This window comes from Nycticebus coucang, chromosome 3 (genome assembly GCF_027406575.1).
Source record: "Nycticebus coucang isolate mNycCou1 chromosome 3, mNycCou1.pri, whole genome shotgun sequence".
Taxonomy (NCBI): domain Eukaryota; kingdom Metazoa; phylum Chordata; class Mammalia; order Primates; family Lorisidae; genus Nycticebus; species Nycticebus coucang.
Genome location: NC_069782.1, coordinates 33,472,473 through 33,495,223, shown reverse-complemented (window position 1 = coordinate 33,495,223; position 22,751 = coordinate 33,472,473). Strand labels below are relative to the sequence as shown.

General features: G+C 37.3%; 1 protein-coding gene across 1 annotated transcript; it reads right to left on the bottom strand.

Annotated features, from left to right (window-relative positions):
• Positions 1-20,040: 20,040 nt before the first annotated feature.
• Positions 20,041-21,268, bottom strand: LOC128581972 (glyceraldehyde-3-phosphate dehydrogenase-like). The gene has a single exon (XM_053585409.1). It carries the CDS (start codon positions 21,266-21,268, stop codon positions 20,261-20,263), a length of 1,008 nt encoding a protein of 335 aa, XP_053441384.1. The 3' UTR covers positions 20,041-20,260.
• Positions 21,269-22,751: the final 1,483 nt, after the last annotated feature.

The window sequence follows — 22,751 nt, the reverse complement described above, 5'->3', positions numbered from 1 at the left end:
AAAAAGGCTGAGTAAAGGAGAAAACGCTGTCCACCCGATGGTCTTTGAACTAGAACATTGGTCTCCTCTTGCCTTTGGACTTGAACCTGGACTAGAAATACATCATCACCTTTCCTTGGGTCTCTAGCTTGTTGGCTGCATATTCTTGGACTTCTCAGCCTTCATAATTGTGTGAGCCACTTCTTTGTAATAAATCTTTTTCTCTCTCTTTCTAGCTATATGTATGGGGGGAAGGGGACTAGAGAGGTAAAGATAGAGAATCTCCTTTGGTTCTGTTTCTCGGGAGAAACCTGACTAATAGATTCATCTATTTTGCTTTCTCATGAGATTATTAGAAGGAGCTATGCTGGACTAGAAAAACACAAGATTTCAAAGATTTTTACTCCCTTCCTGTAGTCTCTCCAAGTAGAGAGCTCCAAAAGGGAAAGAGAAAAGAGCCATTCCCATTCACATGCCTCAAAACTTTGTCCCAAGGCAACCCCATGGAAATAGACCACAGAGCCGGGAAGCCCCACCGCTCTGAACCTTCTGCTTCTGGCTCACTTCATGTGGCTCTGTGTCATTTGCCTCTGGCTTGGAGTCCCAAAATGCTTTTAGCATCTGTCAACCACTTGCTCAGTTCCCAACTTCTGATGTGATGCTGCTGCCGGAGGACTCGCTGGGCCCCTGAAAGTCATCTTTGCTTTTATTTTCAAAGCTAAACAGTCTGGCAGCTTCTGTGGGAGCTGCTTCTGACTTCCTCAGGGATGTTCATCCTCACATGCACAGACAGAAAGGCTTCTAGAAACTGACTCCACAATCCTATGACATAAAGAAAAATGATGAAGTTTCTTATTCCGGTGAACAGATCATGTATTTTTCCGTCAGATTTTCAAAAGGTCTCAGGACCCCTAAAAGAAATTTTGTTTTAGGGATTTGATAGGTTTTTCTGGTTGTCTGAGGCTTTCTGATTCTTACTTTGCCTTGAGAAGAGGTAACAACTCACTCCAAAGCATCTTTCGCTATGTTGAGTCCAAAGGAATTCAGCAGTGTCTTAGCATTTAACCAATTCTCCTCCCCCTTAATTCAATAAGTTATTATACAAATGTTTCTTCCTCAAAAGAACATATGGAGACTTCTCAGCCATCTCAGGTTGAGAAAAGTCATTCATAGTTAAACACAACTATACATTTTTTTCAAGGAAATACAAGTCTTTAAGTTTTCAGGGTGGAGAACACTCACATTTACTGTTTATTCAAATTACACGATACCTTGTCTTTCTTAAACACTCATTGAGTAAAAGACATATTTTCCCCACTTCCTCCAATATATCTTCCCTCCCCCACCCTTCTCTACTTATATTTAGAGACACTAAAGCTCACTGTCAGACTTTCAATGATATCCAGCAATTACCCATTGAGTGCCTCAATTATGTTAATGCTTGGATTTGTGTAGCTGTAAGCTGTGGTGCCAGGGTAAAGTTTCGGCCATAATTTTTTCTCAAGTAAAGGAATATTACTGGAATGTCTTTGCGTTCTGCCCATTTGCTTCTATTCTGCCGTAACTTTCAAGGTTTATTTTTAATCATGTTTTTGTTACCTAAAAGTAGGATTGGTCTTTGTCTGCATGAAGCTGTCAGTCTAGCAAGAAAAAATAGTAGTAAAAAGTGACAACAACTATAATCATGGTGCCTGTTAAGTGCAATGGGACTGCAGCTAGGGAGCAATTAACTCTGCTTCTACATGTGCAGGTGAGGGAGAGCTAGGAAAAGTCACGAAGATGAGAAGAGGTTTCTCCTGGGTCCTGACATGAATATGATTTGGCCAGAGGGAACAGTGGGAAGGGAAAAGAGGAAGATCTGATAATTGTAAAATACTCTAAGACTTACACAAATTTAGAGAGGCATTCTTTCTAAAACTAATGTTTGGAAAACAATTACTATTTGAATAAGAGTGTTTAAGTGTTCCTATTAAGCAATGTCTTTAGAATGCTTATTTAAAACCAAGAAATTCTGTGCCAGTTTTTTTCTAATTCCCTAAAACAGCTGTGTACCTTCAATGCCTTATTAGTTTTAATTTTAAACACCAATTTAAAAGCATTTGAAGGATTAATTTTTCTCTTGCTTTAGTATTAAATCCATTTTTGTTAATACAGAGGCACTCTAATTCCCTTATTTGTCTAACATTTATGGAGTGTTTTATATACTGTACCTAATATATATTTATTCTCCCAGGAAAAGATTTAAAGCCTTCTATAAAACAGAATTGCTACTGCCAGAAATTGTAAGATTTTATTTTTTTACTCATTAACACACTCCATACAAAGCGTCATTTTAGAACAAATTTGTTTAACATGTTTGAAGTTGTGATAATCGGACAAAATTTCCAGAAATATCTAGTATCCTCTGCCAATAAAATGTGAAACGTCTTTGTGTCTTCATACATTAGGATTATTTTTGGACAGTTACTTGAGAAAATATATTTGACAATATTTATGCACAATCATTTAGCTGCTCTTATTTAAATAAAACTTCGATGACCATAAATCTTTGCTGTGTCCAGCATGCTTTTCAGTATTCAATGCTCTGCTTAGTTAAGTTAGCTGCCAAATTGTCATGTAGACCTTTTTATTGTTTTAGGCAAATGAAACTTCTATCTAATAATATAATAAATTTTAGTACCCATAACAATGGTCCCTAAATGTTTTGGCACCAGGGACCAATTCATGGAAGATAATTTTTTCCACAGACTGGAGGGACAGGGGGATGCATTAGATTCTCAGAAGGAGCATGCAACCTAGATCCCCCACATGCACAGTTTACTGTGGGGCTCCCACTCCTATGAGAATCTAACCCCACTGCTGAAGTGAAGGACTCAGAGCTCAGACGGTGAAGTGAGAGATGAGAACAGCTGTAAACACAGATGAGCTTCACTCGCTAACTCACCTTGCTCACCTGCTGAGTTCCTAACAGGCTGTGGACCAGTACCAGGTTGTGTTGGGGATTACAGACCTTTCATACACTTGACAATGTGCTCAGTCCCCAGAATACATAGTCTTAATGAAAAATAGACTTGTAGAAAAGGAATTATAGCAGCAGCATTAATTAAGTGCCATAGAAATAATACAAAGTCCAGGCAATCAAATTCACAAACACATCCCAGAAAAAGTGCCACACACCTTGTTGCTGTTTTTCTCTCTTTTAAAAAATTTATTATTAAATCATAGCTGTGTACATTAATGCAATCATGGGGCACCATACATTGGTTTTATAGATCATTTGACATATTTTCATCACACTGGTTAACATAACCAGCTCTTCAGGATATTCTCAGACCTATCTTCCATAATGACCAGCACAATCCTCTACCACAAATGTAAACTCATAAACTTTTGATCAAACTCCAACTTCCACAGTGGCGAAAGGATTAAAAATATCCACTGGACTTTTGAAAAACTTGATACCCAAAATTTTACCAGGCTGATCAATATTCTCCATTAATGTGAATGGCTTAAACTGTCCTCTAACGAGGCACAGTTTGGCTGACTAGATAGAAAAACTCAGGCCAGATATCTGCTGCATACAAGAATCTCATCTTACCTTAAAAGATAAATGTAGATTTAGGGTGAAAGGATTGTCGTCCATATTTCAGGCAAATGGAAATCATTGCTGACTATCACTACAGTCATTCTGAGGGACTTCCCTCGGGAAACTACGCACTAATGTCAGCACTTAGTCCACCCTTAAAAGCAATTGTGGAACTCTTTTTCTGGAGTGGTCATCAGAGCTGTCATCGTCTTATCCTTGATGTCCTAAATGTCATCAAAATATCTTCCTTTCAATATTTCCTTTATTTTTAGGTAAGGAAAGAAATCACTGGGAGATCAGGTGAGTAGGGAGGGTTATTTGTTTAGTGGCTAAAAGCTCCCTCACAGACAGTTCTGTGAGAGCTGGTGCATTGTTATGAGGCAGGAGCCATAAGTGAAAAATTCAGGTTGCTTTTGTCTAACGTTTTCATGCAGCCTTTTCAGCACTTCCAAATAGTAAACTTGGTCAGCTATTTGTCCAGTTGGTACAAATTCACAACAAATGATATAGCAACATCATTTTGACTCTTGGTTTGGACTGATGGAACATTTTTGGTTATGAAGAATTGGCTGATTTCCATTGTGTACTTTATGCTGCATTTCAGGGTCATATTGGTACATCCATGTTTCATCAAGTGATTATAGGCTCGGACTTCCCAAAAGCTCTTGGCAGTCCTCAGCTCTCCTTTGCCTTTTTTCATCAGTGAGCTCCTTCAGGACCATTTTTGTACATACCATTCTCATGCCAAGATTTTCGGTTAAGATTTCCCTAACTGTTTATCCATGTTTACTTGGTGTGCTGTGCTTCTCATAGTTAGCAACAATTTTGATACACAATTTGACTAATTTTTACAATGTTTTCATCAGTTCTGCTCCTTACTGGTTCCTCTGACTTGTTTTCATCAGTGATACTTTCTTTCCCCTTAGAAAACATTTAATCCATTTGTACACTGCCATTTTCTTCATGGCATTATCCCCATGAACTTGGACTAACATGTCCCTGATTTCACTTTCACTCTTGCCAAGTTTAATAAGAAATTTAATGTTTGTTCGTTGTTCTAATTCAAGCTTTGATGTTCTTGCAGTGGCACACAAAAACATGCAACAAAAATAATGAGCACCACTCAGCAAGACACCACCACACACCAACGTGAACACAGCTGTGAGACACTAGTACCCCAATGTGATGAATCCTTATCAATTTTTTTTTTTGTATAGTGCTGGAGTGTAAGCACATGGTGATAAGTTTGTGAACTTATTTGTCAGAACCGATATGTATAAAATGTTAGATACTCACAAATTATGAAGAACTGAATTTGCTCAGGGGTTGGGGGATGGCTGAGAAAGGCTACAGAGAAGATAGAGTAGTTTTGAAAGATTCTGCAGTATTAAGGGGAAAAAGAATATTCTAATTAAAGGCAACATCATGAGATGTTTACCTCGTTTTCCTCTTCACTCCCTGTCACAAGAGGGCATCTCATTTTCTCTTAGAATTAACAGAAAACACTGAGAATTCGAGACATTTCCTGGGTGTACAGTTGTCTGCCCTTTCCTGAGATGTGAGACAGACAGAAAAGGAAGTTTCCTACCACCACATGGATGGAAAAAAAATATTAAAGTAAAAGAAAATATTCTGTCTACTTCCAGAAATTCCTATTTAGTGTAATAGATTTATCTAGTAGTCTAGAGATTTTCTTACACTCTAGAAACCCTCCATACCACGCAAAGAATATGGATTTACGATCTGTTCTATATTCTAAATACTTTGGTGTCCTGTACTAAATCAGCATTCTAAGTGCCCAGGAGTGCTGTCTTTCTGCTATTCTGAACTTTAATCATAAGATGGCACTTACTTTGCCCATAAAGCTTCATGGTTCCACCTAATTGTTATTTCATTTACTCCTTTTCTTTTTTTTCCTCAGAAAAGAAACAACCATCAATCCATGGAGATGACCAGTTGATTTGGAGATCAAGCTTTGGAGGATACAATTTAGGGAAATAGCATAGGTCTGGGTTTGTGTTACTCTGTTATCCCAGATATAAGTTTGCTCCCAAAAATTAAAAAAAAAAAAAATTTTTGTTTTTCTCATTTAAGCAGTGTCCTTTATCTACAGTTGAGATGGTTGTGCCACCTCAAAAAATGGCTACGATCAAGGCTGTCTTTTTCCGTTGGTGCTGCAAGCTGACAGCATGTATTTTCCACATGGCCTCTCAAACCTTCCCCAAAGCTTCCAAACCTTTGATTTTGGGGGTTTAGTCCCCAGGCATTCCAGACACACCTACCTTAGAGTTACTGCTTTCTTTTGGGATGTCTTACAATCTCTCAGAAATCCCCTTCCTCCTGAAGTCGGACCACTCTCTCTCTTCCATTCCTGTGAAACTTTCTATTTCTAAAATAATCCAGCTCCTTTTTTGAAATTTGAGAACAAAAGTCTCTAGAACACGGCTCAGCACCCATGAGTAGTTAGGGTGCCAGCCACATGCACCAGAGCTGCTAAACAACAACAACTAAATAGTTGGGCGTTGTGCATTGTGGCAGGTGCCTATGTAGCCCCAGCTACCAGGGAGGCTGAGGCAAGAGAATTGCTTGAGCCTAAGAGTTTGAGGTTGCTGTGTGCTGTGACACCATGGCACTCTACCGAGGGTGACATAATGAGACTCTGTCTCAAAAATTACATATATAGAACACAAAGCCTGCTTGCCTTAAAAAGAGAGAGGAGAAAGAATGATTCTCATTTTTCATGATGAGCCTAAAGCAAAGTTAAGCAAGGTTCCCTGCACCTGGTTATCCTGATGCTTTGGTTTTCCCTTTCCATGGTTTTAGACGCAGGCATCCTCAAACTGTTTAAACAGGGGGCCAGTTCACTGGCCCTCAGACCGTTGGAGGGCCGGCCTGTAGTTAAAAAAGAAAAACTATGAACAAATTCCTATGCACACTGCACATATCTTATTTTGAAGTAAAAAAATAAAACGGGAATAAATATAATCACATCGCCTCATGTGGTGTGGACTCCTGGCAGAGGCTCCTAAGTGGATGCCTGTCCTCTTCCTGGTTTAAAAAATTAGATCTCAGAACTGAGATTTGGGGTTTAGAGGTCTTTACGTTTGAGCAGAGTTTTTCTTTGTGTGCATTTTTGCATGTGCAAGTATCAGTAATTTCATGTGGGTACTCTCCAGTGAAAAATCAGGTATTCATCCTGAAAGGATTTTAGGAAGCACCTTTTGTTCTGGGTACTGGGATTGGTATTGGGATTTGGGGCTGATGTGAATAATACAGGAAAATCATGGGATTTTGCATTCTCAGGAATTTTTCTTAGCGAGATGACGCTCAAAATGAAGATGTACACTGTCATAAATGCTGTTATGTAAGTTATTTTATTTAATATTTGCAGCAATCCTATGTGTGGATAAAATAATTAGCTCCATTTCATAGATAAGGAATCTGAGATAGAGAATATTAAAGTAGTTTGACAAAGTTGAAATTGCCTGCAAAGTGCTTGAAATATTATTAAAATTCTGGTACTCAAATCCTGTGCTCAGTACTAGTCAGGATGGATATAAGATGAGGATATATATATTTAAAAACATTCATAGACTCTCTTGATGTTTGTTTCTAAAATATGCTTCAGATGTAGATTCAGTAAAAATTAAAGACGCAGAGTTTTATGGGTTCAATTGTGTCCTCTCAAATTCATACACTGAAATCCTAAACCTTGGTACTTCAGAATTTATTTGAAAATAGGGTCACTGCAGATATAATTCGTTAACATTAATATGGAAGTGGAATATGGCGGGTCCTTGTGCACAGGGGACATCTGGACACAGACACACACAGAGGGAGAATGCCATGTGGATCTGAAAGTAGAGATCCGGGCAGTGCGTCCACAAGCCAAGGAGACCAGATTACCAGCGCCCAGGGAACGCTCGGAGAGACACGAAACAGGTCTCCCCACACAGCCCTCAGAAGGAAACAGTGCTGTGGACACCCTGAGTCTGAACATGACACAAAACAACAACAACAACAAAACTGTTATTTAAGCCACTCAGTTTGTGGTACTTTGTGACAGAAATTTGAGCAAACAAAATCAAAAACCACACATCTGAAGACACACATCATGAATACATGAGAAGAGGCTGGTGAAAATGCTCCCTCCATGTGCTCTGTTTATTGTCAGTGAGGAAAAATACATGGAACAGATGACATCTTGTAACATAAGAGCGACCAGCCATGCATGTCTGCCCATCTATTTTGGCAGACTTTCTGACCACCCTATATGTTCCTTTAGAGAAACTGATTGATTTCAAAAAAGAAACAAATGATTCGATTTATCCATCATTCCCAGCATATGATTCTTTGTTTGGGTTGAGGAGTTTAACAAAAGAGCCGGAAGAAAGCCACAAAAATAAACTTTGAAATCAAAACAATACTATTAAATGTTAAATCTGAAACTAAACGTTCAAGGTAGTCAACCTAGTCTGTGATGAAGTCAGGTGAATCGACATCGCCTCCTTTAGCTCTAAAATTCCAGCACCATTTTTTGCAATGATATCTTTCTCCACGGTATTGCCTTTGCTCCTGGGTCAAAAATCACTTGACTTTATTTATGTGGGTCTGTTTCTAGATTCTCTGTTCTGTGCCATTGAACCACTTCTTTATTCTTTCACTAACTCACGCTGTCTTAATTATTGAAATTTTATAGTAATTCTTGAAGTTGGGTACTGTTAGTCCTCCAACTTTGTTCTTTTCCTTTAATATTATGTTAGTTGTTCTGGGTCTTTTGCCTCTTCATATAAATTTTAGAATCAATTTGTCAATAGCCACAAGACAGATTGCTGGAATTTTGATTTGAATTACATTAAAACTATAGTTTTGAAGTGTTTCTGTTGATTCTTTTGGGTTTTCTACATAGAAAATTATATAATCTTCAAAGAAAGTAGTTTATTTCTTCCTTCCCAGTCTGTATACGTTTTACTTCCTTTGCTTATCTTATGACATTAACAAGAACAGCCAGTATAATGTTGAAAAGTGGGAAGTGAGGATGTTCTTCCCTTGATCTGATATTAGTGGGAGATCTTGTAGTTTCTAACCATTAAGTGTGATATTGGCTGTAAGTTTTTCTTAGGTGCTCTTTACCAAGTTGAAAGTTCCCCTCTATCCTTAGTTCAATGACAACTTTTATCACGAATGAAGGTTGAATTTTGGCAAATGCTTTTTCTGCATCTATTGATCCTATCATATGATTTTTTTCTTCTTTAGATTGTTGACATTATTGATTACATTAATTGATTTTTCAGTTATACTCTAGTCTTACATAACTGGAGTAAATTTCATTTGGTCATGGTGTATAATTCTTTTTATACTCTTTTAGTTTCAATTTCCTAATATTCACAACAGATAATATTGTACTGTTTTCCTTTCTTGTAATATCTGTATCTATTTTTGATATTGGGGTAATGCTGGCCTTATGAAATAATAACAAAATGTTCCATCTGCCTCTCTTTTCTTGGAAGAGATCGTTAGATGATTGTTATAATGTCTTTCTTAAATGTTTGGTAGAATTCATGAGGGAAACCAGCCTTGCTTTCTTTTTCACAATGTTATTGACTATTGATTTAACACCTTCAATAGATATTGATCTATTTGGATTATCTATTTCTTCTACCAAACTCCATTTTGGGTAGTTTATGTCTTTCAAGCAATTGGTACATTTGAACTAATTTATGAAATAATCTTAGACCTGTTATAATATTCTTTTACTATCATTTTCATATCCATGGAATCAGTAATGATGATTCCATTTCTGATATTAGTAATTTTTGGCTTTTCTCTTATTTTCTTGTTTAGCCTAGATAGAAGTCTATTGATTTTATCAATGTTTTCAAAGAACTGGTTTATGCTTTTGTTTTTCTTTACTGATTTCCTGGATTCTACTTCATTGATTTCTGCTCTAATTTTTATTGTTTCTCTATTTTACTTGCCCCAGGATTATACTGCTTTACTTTCCCTTTTTGCCTAAAACAAAAGTTTTTATTATTAATTTTAGGTATTTCTTTTTTTAATTCATGCTTTCAATATTGCAATTTCCTTTTATGTACTAGTTTTGCAGTATCCAACAAATTTTGGTAAGTTGTATTTTTATTTACATTTAGTTTGAAATATTCTGCAATTTTATTAAGAATTCTTCCTTCACCCATTAATTTTATTTTTGAATACAGTCAAAAGCTGCATAAAGATGTTTCCATCAGTGACAAATCATGTCTATAATGGTGGCCCACAAGATTATAACACTCTATTTTCACTTTCCTTTTCTTTGCTTAGATATGTTTAGATATACAAATATTTAACCATTATATCATAATTGCCTACAGAATTTGGTATGGTTACATGCTGTGAAAGTTCGTAGCTTAGTACAAAAATAGGGGCAATTGATAGGTGACACCATATAGCCTAGAATGCAGTAAGCTATACCAACTAGGTTTAAGTATGCCTATGACATTTGCATAATGACAAAAATCACCCAATGATCTACTTCTCAGAATGTATCTTTGTCTTTAAGTGAAGCATGGTTGTAATTGTAAAAGGATGCATTATTGGGATTTTATTCAATCCCGAATTGGGTATATATTAAATATCAACTATAATAAATAAATAAATATACTTAAAACTCACATATTTTTCCTTGTAGTATTAGAAAATTCATATTCGAGGGACTTTACCTAACAATTGCAATCAGTGTAACCTGGCTTATTGTACCCTCAATGAATCCCCAACAATAAAAAAAATAAAAATAATAAAAAAAAAAGAAAATTCATATTCATGCTTTTATTATGTTCAGAAAAAATCCATATTTTGCTACAGATAATTAAAGACGCCTCAATGAACCTAAGCTCCCATGATCAATAATTTGAGTCTTCTTTTTGTGTAGGCTTCAAGCAAGTCAAGTATACCGTGTTTTACAAAAGGTTTACTTATGGAATACCTACATTAAGTATTGTTTAGTTCGTTGTAAAGTTAGGGCTTGTCTCTTTTCCAATGCTACACCTATGTGTCTACATCATATGTATAAGGATATACTACAAAACGTGGTCAGAATTAAATAGATACATCACTTGTCTTAGTTCATAGAAATAAATTAGACCTAAATCTTAAAAAAAACAATTCCAGTACTTGTATCATTTAATGTAGCTGCTTAAATAATTCTCTGCCTGGCTCTGCTAGCATGCTAATGGCAGCTTTCTTTTACTCACTCTCTCTGGCTCTGCAAAGTGCTGCAGCCCTACCTTGTGAGTCCCAGGGTGGAGCTCCCTGCTCCTTCTGGTTTCAGGAACCTTGTACTTCCTCCTCTGCTTGCCCTTCCTCCTTCTTTTACTGAATTTCAAGCCACTTGGGCTTTGAACAATTCTCCTATTCTCCTTTCAAGCATTATCTCCTGGTGCTGGGCTGTTTACCTGCCAGGTGGCCTCTTAGTTCTCTTGACCTCAGCTATTTGGGAAAGGAAACCACTCCTTTCAAAAAATTATGGAAAAAGAAGGGCATGAAAGGAAATATGCCCCTTTTGGCATTTCCTTATTTCTATCTGCAGTTTAAGATTAAAAAAAAAAAATATACGATCTTTATTAGCGGTAAGGCATCTTTTAAAGAAATAAACCTCCAGGGACAAAAGATAACTCCCAGTTATGATGAAATGCTAAGTCATAAGTGTGTTCCATTAGAATAAATTATATAGCTTTTAAAGAGCTTTTAGGATTTCAACGTGAGAATCATTTCCTGGAGGAGAAAAAAAATTTTTTTTCTTTCCATGGTATGATTACAAATCATTTTTCCTGCCTTCTGTTTTTCAGAATCATAGTGCAGCGAAGAATCCCTCCACTTCCTCTGTTGTAAAAGGAAGGAACTGAAGTCATTAATGGCTCTGATGAAATTAGGAAATTCATACTCACACATCCCCAAAGAGAATATGCTGGTAGTTCTAACAGCTTTAAAGTCTCTCTCAACTTCTCTCTGTGTTCATTAAGAAAACACATGGGAAATTCCCATATGGATAGTATGGATTTTTCTTTCCCCTAATCACGTAAAGTAGTTTCTTGTCTCTCCTTTTCTTTCTGCTGGAGTGAACTGGATTAAAGTACGGGCTGCTGTCACTTGCAGGGCATTCTGGTCCATCTCCACCACCAATTAATTGCCACAGGCTTGCATCCAAAAGTAATACGTTCTGTGCTTCCAGAAATGGCTTGACCCCTTTTCCAAACTATGTATACACAGCTTTTTGCTAAAGTTTCTAAGCACTTTGTCAAAGACTGGCTTTATAATGAAGTTGGGGGGGAAGACTTCAAATAGGAAGAGCAAAGCCTACAGCTGCTGGGAGAGATATTGCCAAGATAGGAGCAGCTTTGAAGGGTAAACTGGGAGATTATGTGAGCAAGCATGGGGCTGAGGGGCCTGACAGCCTGCGGGGCCTGACGCCTGCAGGGACTGCTCTGCTATGTCACATGGTCCTACTGCCCTAAGTGTTTTATTCTCTTTGAATGAATTGTTTATGGTCCCTGTAGAACATCAAACAAAGTTTTTCTTCCAAAGAATAGCATTTCTTTAAAAGTATTTGGGGCTTTGAGGTAAACATATATTTTAGAACATAAGAGAGGGAAGGGCAGTGATTTCCACAAGACTTATGTATTGGAAACGAATGCTTTAGATGGACTCGGTCACATCATTGCTTTTTCTGCAAATACTGTCCAAAGAATAGAAACCTTTAAGCCAGTAATTTGCCCTGTGCTATATGATTTCAAATAAAATCTAATTTTTGCTTTCATGTCATAACTATGTTTCATTTCTTTGAAATGATTTCTTTTCCCAATTTTCTAGTCCTAGGGAAGATGGTGTTTGTTGAATTTTTAGTTTTCTTTAGACTGCATTTTTCCCTTTGTCTTTGAGCACCAAATTATAAAAATTACACTTCACAAGCCGTAGAAACATTAGTAATTATGGATTATATATGTATATATGTGTTAATATGTGGAATTTTCATAAATATTTAAGCAGGCTTGCCTGCTCAATTACAGTTTCATTGTAGTAACATTAAATTCTATTTCCTTTCCTGAAGAATACATATTGGCAAATACACACAGGTAAAGCAACCTGGAGTGAGTAAAACCAGCACATAGTAGGTGTGACATACATCCTACCTGAATGAGTAAATGAAGGATTGTTGCTCAGTGAAGCCCTTAAGAAAACCAAAATCATAAATCACATATTAGCAATTGAGAACATGCCACATGTAATATGGATACTTGAGGATACATTTGTCAATGTTTATAATCATGGCTTGTTATTATTTATTTTTCACTGGCATAGTTATTGTTTCAATGAGTGAGATATATGTGTGTATATATATGTGCATATATATGCAGCTTTAACTCATTTTAAAAACATGTTACAAATATTGAATGAATATTGAGTGTACCTAGATTATGCTACTATGTATTTTAGAATATAAGGCGGCATTTTTCAATAAAAAACATGTACTAAAACTTACTAAAATTACCGAAGTAATTTTCAGGTTTAAGTTCTCATCAGTAATTATTCAGCCTCCAGGGCTCTTTAATATTGCTTTGAACACAATAAGACAAAAAGCTACTTTTGTTCATAGGTTTAATCCTTCTTCCCCTGTCAAAATGAATTTGCCAGAAATCTTTCTGTCTGTATGTTTATAGCAAGTATCTTTGGATATTTTGAGAATGGATCCATTTTAACATCTTTACTCCATGTGACGTAAGATACTTTCACAGCATCTAGAGACTCAATTGCTACCGTCAGAATATGGTAAAGACTTATTTAAGAATTGATACTAGAAAGAGGAGATAGAAGGTAGGCAGGAATATATCATAAATGTCCACATTTATTACCATTCAGCCAATGCTCTATAAATTCAATAACCCCTTTCTCTATTTATTTTGTCATGCTTTGTATGTTACTTCTTTTTTCCTCGATAACCTACCTTTGTATGTTTTTCAAAAGGTTGCAATGATGTCAAATGCCATCTGGGTATCATCTGTATGAGAGTAAAATAACAATTTTCCAAGAGGGAATTATAAAAAAAAAATGGAATTATGCACCAACTGGGACCTAAATAACTTTTTCTAGACTTAGAAAATCATGTTCACACGAAAAACCTCAATTTTTTTTTTTTTCCAGAAGCCTACCTGTGTGGCTGGAAAAGTTTTTATGGACTTTTTATGTCCCACCTTACTCTAGAAAGCATTTCAAGATGACTAAATGCATCTATAACAACTCAGAACAGACTTAACAAAACTGGAAAGAATATACATCAAATTTATTTCCAAGTAAAAGATAGTGGGGGCAGCCAAAACCACTTTAAAAGTCCTTAATCCCAACTTCAGTGTGTAGCATGATTCATCTTAAAGCTGAGATATAGGCAGAATTACTCCCCTGGCATAAATTTTTATATCATTTTTGGAAAGTCATTTTGTAAAAACATCAAGTGCCATAGAAATATGTCCACTCTGACCCAGTAATTTCCCTTCTGGGAATCTAAAATAATAAATTATCAAATATGAGGATAATGAATTTTATATATTAAATGTTTACCATAGTTTCATTTATAATATTCAAAACTTAGAAACAACCTAAAACTCCAACCAAAAAAGAAACATTGGAGAAATATTATTGCATTTACTTAATGGATGGCAATTTATCCAAAGTGTGATTATCAATTCCTACAAAAATTAATATGACACTGAGTGAAACCAAAATATAAAATCTCATATCCAGTGTGACTGTAAGATATTACCTAACACTGAGAATGACTCATATCAAAAAATCCCAAAGCAACAGGTAGAGAAAAAGTAACAGTCACTCACTTACTGCTGGTGGGACTACAAACTAGTACAACCTCTATGCAGAGTAATATGGAGAACTCATGAACTCAAAGTAGACCTACCTTTTGATCCAGCAATTCCACTGCTAGGTATTTACCCAAAGGGGAAAAAAGGCATTTTATAAAAAAGATGCCTCTTTATAGCAGCACAATACACATTTGCAAGGATGTGCAAACAACCCAAGTTGTCATTAGTACATGAATGGATTGACAAATCGTGGTCTATGCAAACTGTGGAATACTATTCAGCCATAAAAAGATGGTGATTTAGTATCTTTTGTAACAACCTGGATGGACCTGGAGATCATTCTTCTTAGTGAAATATTTCAAAAATGGAAAAACAAACCTCGCCTGTACTCAATACTAAATTGGAACTGGCCTATCAACACTTATGTACCTATATAGAAGTAAAACTCAAAGGAAATTAAGTAGGTGGGAGCAGGTGGGTAAATTCACACCTAACTGGTGCAATGCATGTATCCTGGGAGAAGGACACACAACTTTTGACTTAAAATATACAAAAGCAAATTATGTAACTGAAATGTGTGTACCCTTGTAATTAAAATGTGTGTACCCTGAAAATGTGTGTACCCTGAAATTAAAAACAGGAAAAATACTATATATTACAGAAAAAAATGAACTAAAATAGACCAAAATGTTTATGGTGGCAGTAGCAATATGAAGGGTACTTTTAATCTTCATTCTTGTTTATTAACATTTTACCATGGGCTTATATTGCTCAAAAATAAATGAAGCCTCCAGTATCGAAGTAATGACATTCTTATATTCTGATGTATTGTCAAGAAAGAGGAAAAACTTCTGTAATGAGAACCCGTCTGGTGAGTGTCCCCTGTATACCATGGCCTGTGTTGGCCCCAGGCAGAATTTCTGAGGAGCACCTGCAGTTCTACAATGGGAGGACAGCTGAGGTCAAAGAACAGAGCAAGCTCACGAGAAGGGGAGGTAGTGGAAGATCACAAGTTCTGAGAATTTGAGAAGAGCCAACAGCCTAATGCCAAAAGTCAAAATGGAGTGCGACTTTGTGCAATCTTTGTATAAGGAAGTTCCAAGGAACCAGGAAGACCCCACATGCATGGAATCGGTAGGTATAGAGGAATGCACCTATCCAAATAAATGCTAGTGCATGCCAGAATTTTATTCTAGCAAGATGTGAATGCAGTCACTAAAATTTGTCAAGGCTCCTCTTACAGGTAAGAGCTGCAAACTGGCAGAAACAAAAGTAAAGGCTGTTGCTGGTTGGAATCACATCACATAGGATTGGCCTTAAGCCTATTCCCATTTTTTTTTTTTTTTTTGTGAACCTGCTTTTTTCCAAAACCTGTGCTAGATGCTTCACCTGTTAGTTTAGTTAATACACCCTACACCCTCCGAAGTCAATGAAAGCATTGCCATTTTACAAGGAGCAACCGAGATCCCAGGGAAACCGTTAACTTGGTCAGGGGAACACAAGTGATGGTGGAATTAGGATTTGAACCCAGGTTTTCAAAGCATGAGTACTTTCTATTACTTCCAGTGGGGTTGAGAGTGAAATGGCCCATTTGCTTAAGTCAAGCAAGTTGTTATTACTCTTCCACCACAAGGCAAAGGGCAGATAAGATGAATTCTGTATCTCATCGTCCACGGAAAGCAATTGAATTATCTTAACCCATTAACCTATAAGCAGTAACATAAAAAGACCACGTTCACTCGGCTATATTCTGGATAACTGGAATGTATATGGGTTTGCAGTCAGACCTTACATGCAAAGTAGTATTGACAGTGCTAATGGCATCTGTAGAGGGAACCTTAGGTATTGTCTCCAGCTTATGAAATTTAGCATCTGATGAGGGATGGATTGAATCATGGTGACAAGTACTGTCTCTAAGGTTCAGCTGTCCAAATTCAATGCAGACCAACTCGATGGCAAACCAAGTAAACCAAACAAAAATAAATTAGCTTTTACAAACAACTGGTGACATTGTTGTGTAATGCAGAGCATATAGTCAAGCAATATAATGACTGACCATACACCACAACTACATGGAATATGTACTTATATTGTAAGTTCCACATAGATCTGGTGGTTTGCATTTTGCCTTTATTAGAGCTTTTAAAGCCAAGTGACCTCCTATTACCCCCTTTCCTAAAATTACACCCATTTCATAGTCAATTTCTGCTTCATTTCAAAACACTCATCTTAGTTTCCTGATATCTATTCCTCTTGGCTCTCACACTAACATGTTTCGAAATCTTCTATTGGAGTCACGTATTTTAATGATGTTAACTTAGTCATGCCTTGTTATTAATAAATCCACTGAGTTTTTAAACTTTTATAAATAGTACCATACCTTAGATGTGAAAACAACGCAACCTACATATCTGTACCCTCCTATCAATCTGAAATTTAAAAAAGCAAAAAGCAAATCTTCAATCAGATGCCCGGTGCTGGGTAGAAGGTGTGGTTTACATACTTTGTAGAATGGCCATTTCATCCTGAAGGAGAAGACTTGAACCTAAGAATTTGTCAGTTCTCTGAAAGTAGCAAAATCTACTTGAATTAGGGCAATTTAGGCCACTCTTCCTATTACTGAAAGATCATGATTTTACTACACAACTACTACAGTTAAACAGCTGAGAAAACCACCCATTATAATAACTGACTTCTTTAAAATGTGATAACCATTCTTGAAACTATTCTAAAGTAATTGTCAAACTCAATTGAAATGTATGACAGGAAAGGATTTAGAAGCCAAAGGGAGAAAAGCACGTTGTTCTCAAACTTCTCGGTGTTGAAATCCGCAGGTTCTGTTCAGTATGCAGCATAACAGCCTCTCCCAATTTCTTTTTGCCTCTCAGAGTCCCCTGCTAGTTCTAGTGCCCACGCCTGCAAGCTTCCTAAGGGTAAATATCGCTGTGTGTATCCATGTCTGCCCACCCCTTATTCGCTATTTCCCCATTCTGCACAGCTGGATGCATGCATTCTTTCCTGAACCCCATTTTGTGAACCAACCCAGGCTCAGAAGAAGACATCCCTGCACCATTTAACCCTTCACAGTTTCCAGTCTTAGGGGCTTCAAAGTTCCCCTTTCAGAACTTGATGTAAAGAAAGAGTCAGGCAGAATTTCTGGTCCCCCAGTTTCTGCCTATCCACATTGCACTCAGTCACAGTTTTAATTTCCTACTTTCCCTTGGTTTTGTTCATAGAAGCAGGTTTTTTTCTTTACTACCTAGAGTAATGCAGGGACCACCTGGGAAAGGCCTGACATTTGGAATTCATATGGCATCCAATCAATCACACACTGTTTTAATGGAAGCCCTTCTGCTGTCATAATTTCCCCAGTGATACGGGGGACAAGGTGGGCGTTAAACACTTCTGGCTCTTCGATTCTGCTTTCCATGCAGGTTTGCTGTCCCAGTTAGGCAACCATTTTTTCATTCCTGACATGACTCACAGCCTCCCGTGCTTGATTTCCACCAAAAAATATCACTCACACCAGGCTGTCTTGTGTGGATTTGACCTACTAGATATTCAATGTTTAACCTGGTTGTGTCTCTGGGGCTGAAATTCAACTTGTTCCTTGCTCAAAGGTGAAGAGGGGCTTATACAGTTCCTAGGTAGGAGGCTTCGTGGAAGCAGATGTCTGCCTAACTAATTATCTACCACAAACCTTAGGATGGGTTTGAACTGTGCATTATTTTGCCTAAGAATTGTTTGCTAAGAAAAATAGGTTTGGATTCCAGGGTTCAATAAGTCTTAGATAGCATCTGGATTTCATTTATTTTATAATGGAATGAGTTCAAGAAATGTGGGAAATTAAAAGACTTGTTGGTTGTGCGTTTACTTAAGGAAACTGTGGTTGTTGGAAGAGGCATTGAAGGCAAATGATGATATCTTTATTCATTCATAAACTTATTTATTTAGGATGTTTTTATTGAGTGCTTCTTTCAACCAAAGTATCATATACTTTGGATACACAGTTTTTAAAAAGGGATATGGTCCATCTCCTCATGGAATTTGGAATCTACTGAAGGAAGCAGATAGTAAATGGGAAAATTAGCAATTAAGTATGGTACTTCTGTAATTTCTAGGAATAACTGATATAACAGGTTATTTAGAAACATTGATCTTATGGAGGTATAATTAATAAAATGTGTCCATTTTAAGTGTACAGTTAGATGAGTTTTGATAGTCATCTATCTAATTAGTAAAAAATTTTAACTCCTTGTCATCGACATAAATATTGCCCTGCTCAAGGCCAACATCCCGGCCACCCACTGACTTGCTTCCCGTTAGAAGAGACTACTTTTGCCTGTTGTAGAATTTCTTACAAAAGGAAACCTACAATAGCATTCTTTAGTGTCTGGCTTCTTTCACAACATAACGCCTTGGATTTTTTTTCATGTTGTTGCAAGTATTAGTAATTTGTTCTTCTGTATTGCTGAATGCTATTCAATTTTATATATTCCATAATTTATCTATTCATCTGTCATGAACATTTCATTTATCTAAGCCGCTATGACCACTGTCTACAAGTCTCTGTGTAGGCTTTTGTGTTCTTTCAGGTAAGTATTTCAGAGTGGAATTGCTGACTTATATGGTATAAGTATGTTTAACTTTTTAAGAAACAAACTTTTCAAGGTGGCTACACCATTTTGCTCTCCCACCAGCCAGACGCGAGAGTTACCAGTTGCCCCACAGTCTTGCCAGGAATTTAAAATGCCATTGTTTTCTGTTTTAGCCATTCTAATAAGTGTGAGTGATCTTACTTGGTTTTAAGCCACCTTTCTCTGATGACAAGTAATGGGAAGCATATGTTCTGTGCTAGTTGGCCTTTGGTACATGCTTTGTGGAATGTGTGTTTATTTGTAACTGTGTATAATTACTTTTTGCTTCCATATTACCAATTTATCTTGTTTAATGATTTATGCTTTTCCGTGTCCAATCTGAGAAGTATTTGTCTAGCACAGGTTACAAAAAATTTTCTCATATCCTTTCGCCAAGAAGTTTAATTTGCCTTTTACATTTAATCTATGATCCATTTTGAGCAAATTTTTATGCAGCATGAGGTAAAGGTCAAGGATCATTTTTCCCTCACATGGATATCCCCATTCACTATTTCCTATATATAGTTCTAGCATTATTAGTTGAAAAGAACTTTCCCCTGTTATCTTCACATTTTTGCTGAAAATTAATGAATCATATCCAAATGGGTTTACTTCTGACTATTTTGTTGCACTGAACTATCTGCCTATTCTTACGCCTATACCACACTGCCTTGATCGTTGTAGCTTTATAGGAAGTCTTAAAACCAGATAGCATTAAGTCCTTCAACTTTGTCCTTTAAAAAGAATTATCTTGGATATTTTAGATCATTTGTATTTTCATATTAATTGTAGAATCTGCTTGTCTATTTCTACGAAAAAGTGATTGGGAGTTTAATTGGGCTCACAGTTAACTTAGAGATCAATTTGCGGAGAAGGGAGTTTAACAACATTGAGTTTTCTTATTTGTGGTCATGGTAAATCCCTTCTCTCTCATTGCCTTCAGTGATGTTTGTGGTTTTTAATGTACAAAACATACTTTTTTTTTTTTTTGGCTGAATTTAGGGAACTTTATTGATGTTACATGATAAGGTGGGGCTTCCTAGGCCCCTCCTATTCTTCAGGGGGTCTGATGTGGAAACTGTATTGAGAGGAGATTCTCAGTGAGGTGGAGGACTGAGTAGGCAGGGGCCCCCCAGCAGCTAAGGGCCTTTCTCTGCCTCTCGTGCTCTGGCTGGGGCTTGTGCTCTTGGGGGTTCTTACTCCTTGGAGGCCATGTGGGCCATAAGATCCACCACCCTGTTGCTGTAGCCAAATTCATTATCATACCAGGCAATGAGTTTGACAAAGTGGTCGTTGAGGGCAATGCCAGCCGCAGCATCAAAGGTGGAAGAATGGGTGTCACCATTGAAGTCAGAGGAGATGATCTGGTGCTTGGTGTAACCCAGGATGCCCTTGAGGGGGCCCTCTGATGCCTGCTTCACCACCTTCTTGATATCATCGTATTTGGCAGCCTTCTCTAGACAGCAGGTGAGATCCACGACTGACACTTTGGCAGTGGGGACCTGGAAGGCCATGCCAGTAAGCTTCCCATTCAGCTCAGGGATGACCTTGCCCACAGCCTTGGCTGCACCAGTTGAGGCAGGGATGATGTTCTGAAGAGCCCTGCGACCATCACGCCACAACTTCCCAGAGGGGCCATCCACAGTCTTCTGGGTGGCAGTGATGGCATGGACTTTGGTCATGAGTCCCTCCACAATGCCAAAGTTGTCGTGGATGACCTTAGCCAAGGGGGCTAAGCAGTTGGTGGTACAGGAGGCATTGCTGACAATGCTGAGGCTATTTTCGTACTTCTCGTGGTTCACGCCCATCACAAACATAGGGGCATCAGCAGAAGGGGCAGAGATGATGACCCTTTTGGCACCCCCCCGTAGGTGAGCCCCAGCCTTCTCCATGGTGGTGAAGACACCAGTGGACTCCACAACATACTCTGCGCCTGCCTCACCCCATTTGATTTTGGTGGGATCTTGCTCCTGGAAGATGGTTATGGGATTTCCATTGATGACAACTTTCCCATTCTCAGCCTTGACTGTACCATGGAATTTGCCATGGATGGAATCATACTGGAACATGAAGACCATGTAGTTGAGGTCAATGAAGGGGTCATTGATGGTGACAATATCCACTTTTCCAGAATTAAAAGCAGCCCTGGTGACCAGGCGCCCAATATGACCAAAGCCATTTATTCTGACCTTCACTTTCACCATGGTACCTCGTGGATGTGGCTGGCGCTGCACTAGAAGAAGCGGCTGTCTGACGAAAGGGAGGACCAGAGAGCCCATGCTTTTTGTTTTTATGAAGCTGTTTTAATTGGTGTAGCTTCCAAATTTTTGTTTGGTAATAGGTTTAGATGTTTACCAGAAGCCAAATCAGTTGAAAGTTTCCAGTATCATGGCACATCTGTATATCATCTTCTTTGTGATCACTTAGTAAGCAAACTGCCTCTAAGATGGAGAAATTAAACACCCTTGCATGTTGGCACTATACACATCGAGTGAAATTAATCTGTTTCATGCCATTTTATTTTTTGTTTGAACTTGTAATATTCTTATGTCTTCTACAAACTTTTTTGATTGTGCCTTTCCTCCTACTGGTAAACCCTTTTTGGATACACATCCTTACATATGTATCTTGGGGATTCATAAATTATATACACAGAACTCTTTACTGAATTATTATATAAATGGGATAAAATACTGACATTTTAAAAGGTCAAGATAAAGAGTAAATGACATTTTAAAATGTATTTTTAGTGGTGATGGCTTTATGTTATTTCATAAAGAAATACATGTAGAAAAAGTTTCTTGGTTAACAACAGTGGCAGTGTATCTATTGTATAAATACTCTTTTGATCATCTCAACTTCATTGACTGACTTGTCAGATGAGATGAGGCTACGCTTTCCTTAATCTCATAACTGATGAACAGCTTGTCCTGGGAGGAAAAGCGTGAGCTTTGCCATTCTTTTTGCAGTTTGCCTGTGTTTACATTAGTACCAATATTCTCAGTTTGTAATTTATTTGTTATACTCTTTTTAAATCATTTGTACATTTTGAAAGTTAGGGTTAGCTAAATCTAGGTAATTTAATCAGTAAATATGATTTCTGAGCTTACTTAAACTATAAAAGACTGAAAAACTATCAGGTGAAGGAGGACTTTGTTGCAGAATTGCTTCCTACTCTTTCAAAGGTCTCCCTTGCCACGGGCCTGACATCAAGCTGCCTAACAAATACTGCAAGTGACAACACCAGTTTAAGTATGTGTTAAATATTTATAAAATTTCACTTTCTTAGTGTTTCCATTAACAGTAAATGAAAGTGGAAATTGTGATTTTTTTTTTTTTCTATGCCTCACCGGGTCATCTGGGCATCTCTGATGTCCAGGTATCCTTCTCTCCTTGGAAGACCAGGGAGTTGGGACTTATTACCGCTAAGTGCACATATTTGTATTTGATTTCTCTGACAACCAACATGTTTCACAAAGGAATTAAATTTCTTTAAAAAAGATAAAACAACACCCTGCATCCTACAGCTCTCTGTTGCAGCCAGCTGAGTCATAATACATTTTATTGGTCACAAAAGAAGAATGAATTTGGATACTCTTTTCATTCCTATGAGTTTGGAAATAACAATACAAAGCATATGTGTTTCTGAGGTCACATAAAAGTTCAGTATTTTCTCATCCCACAAAT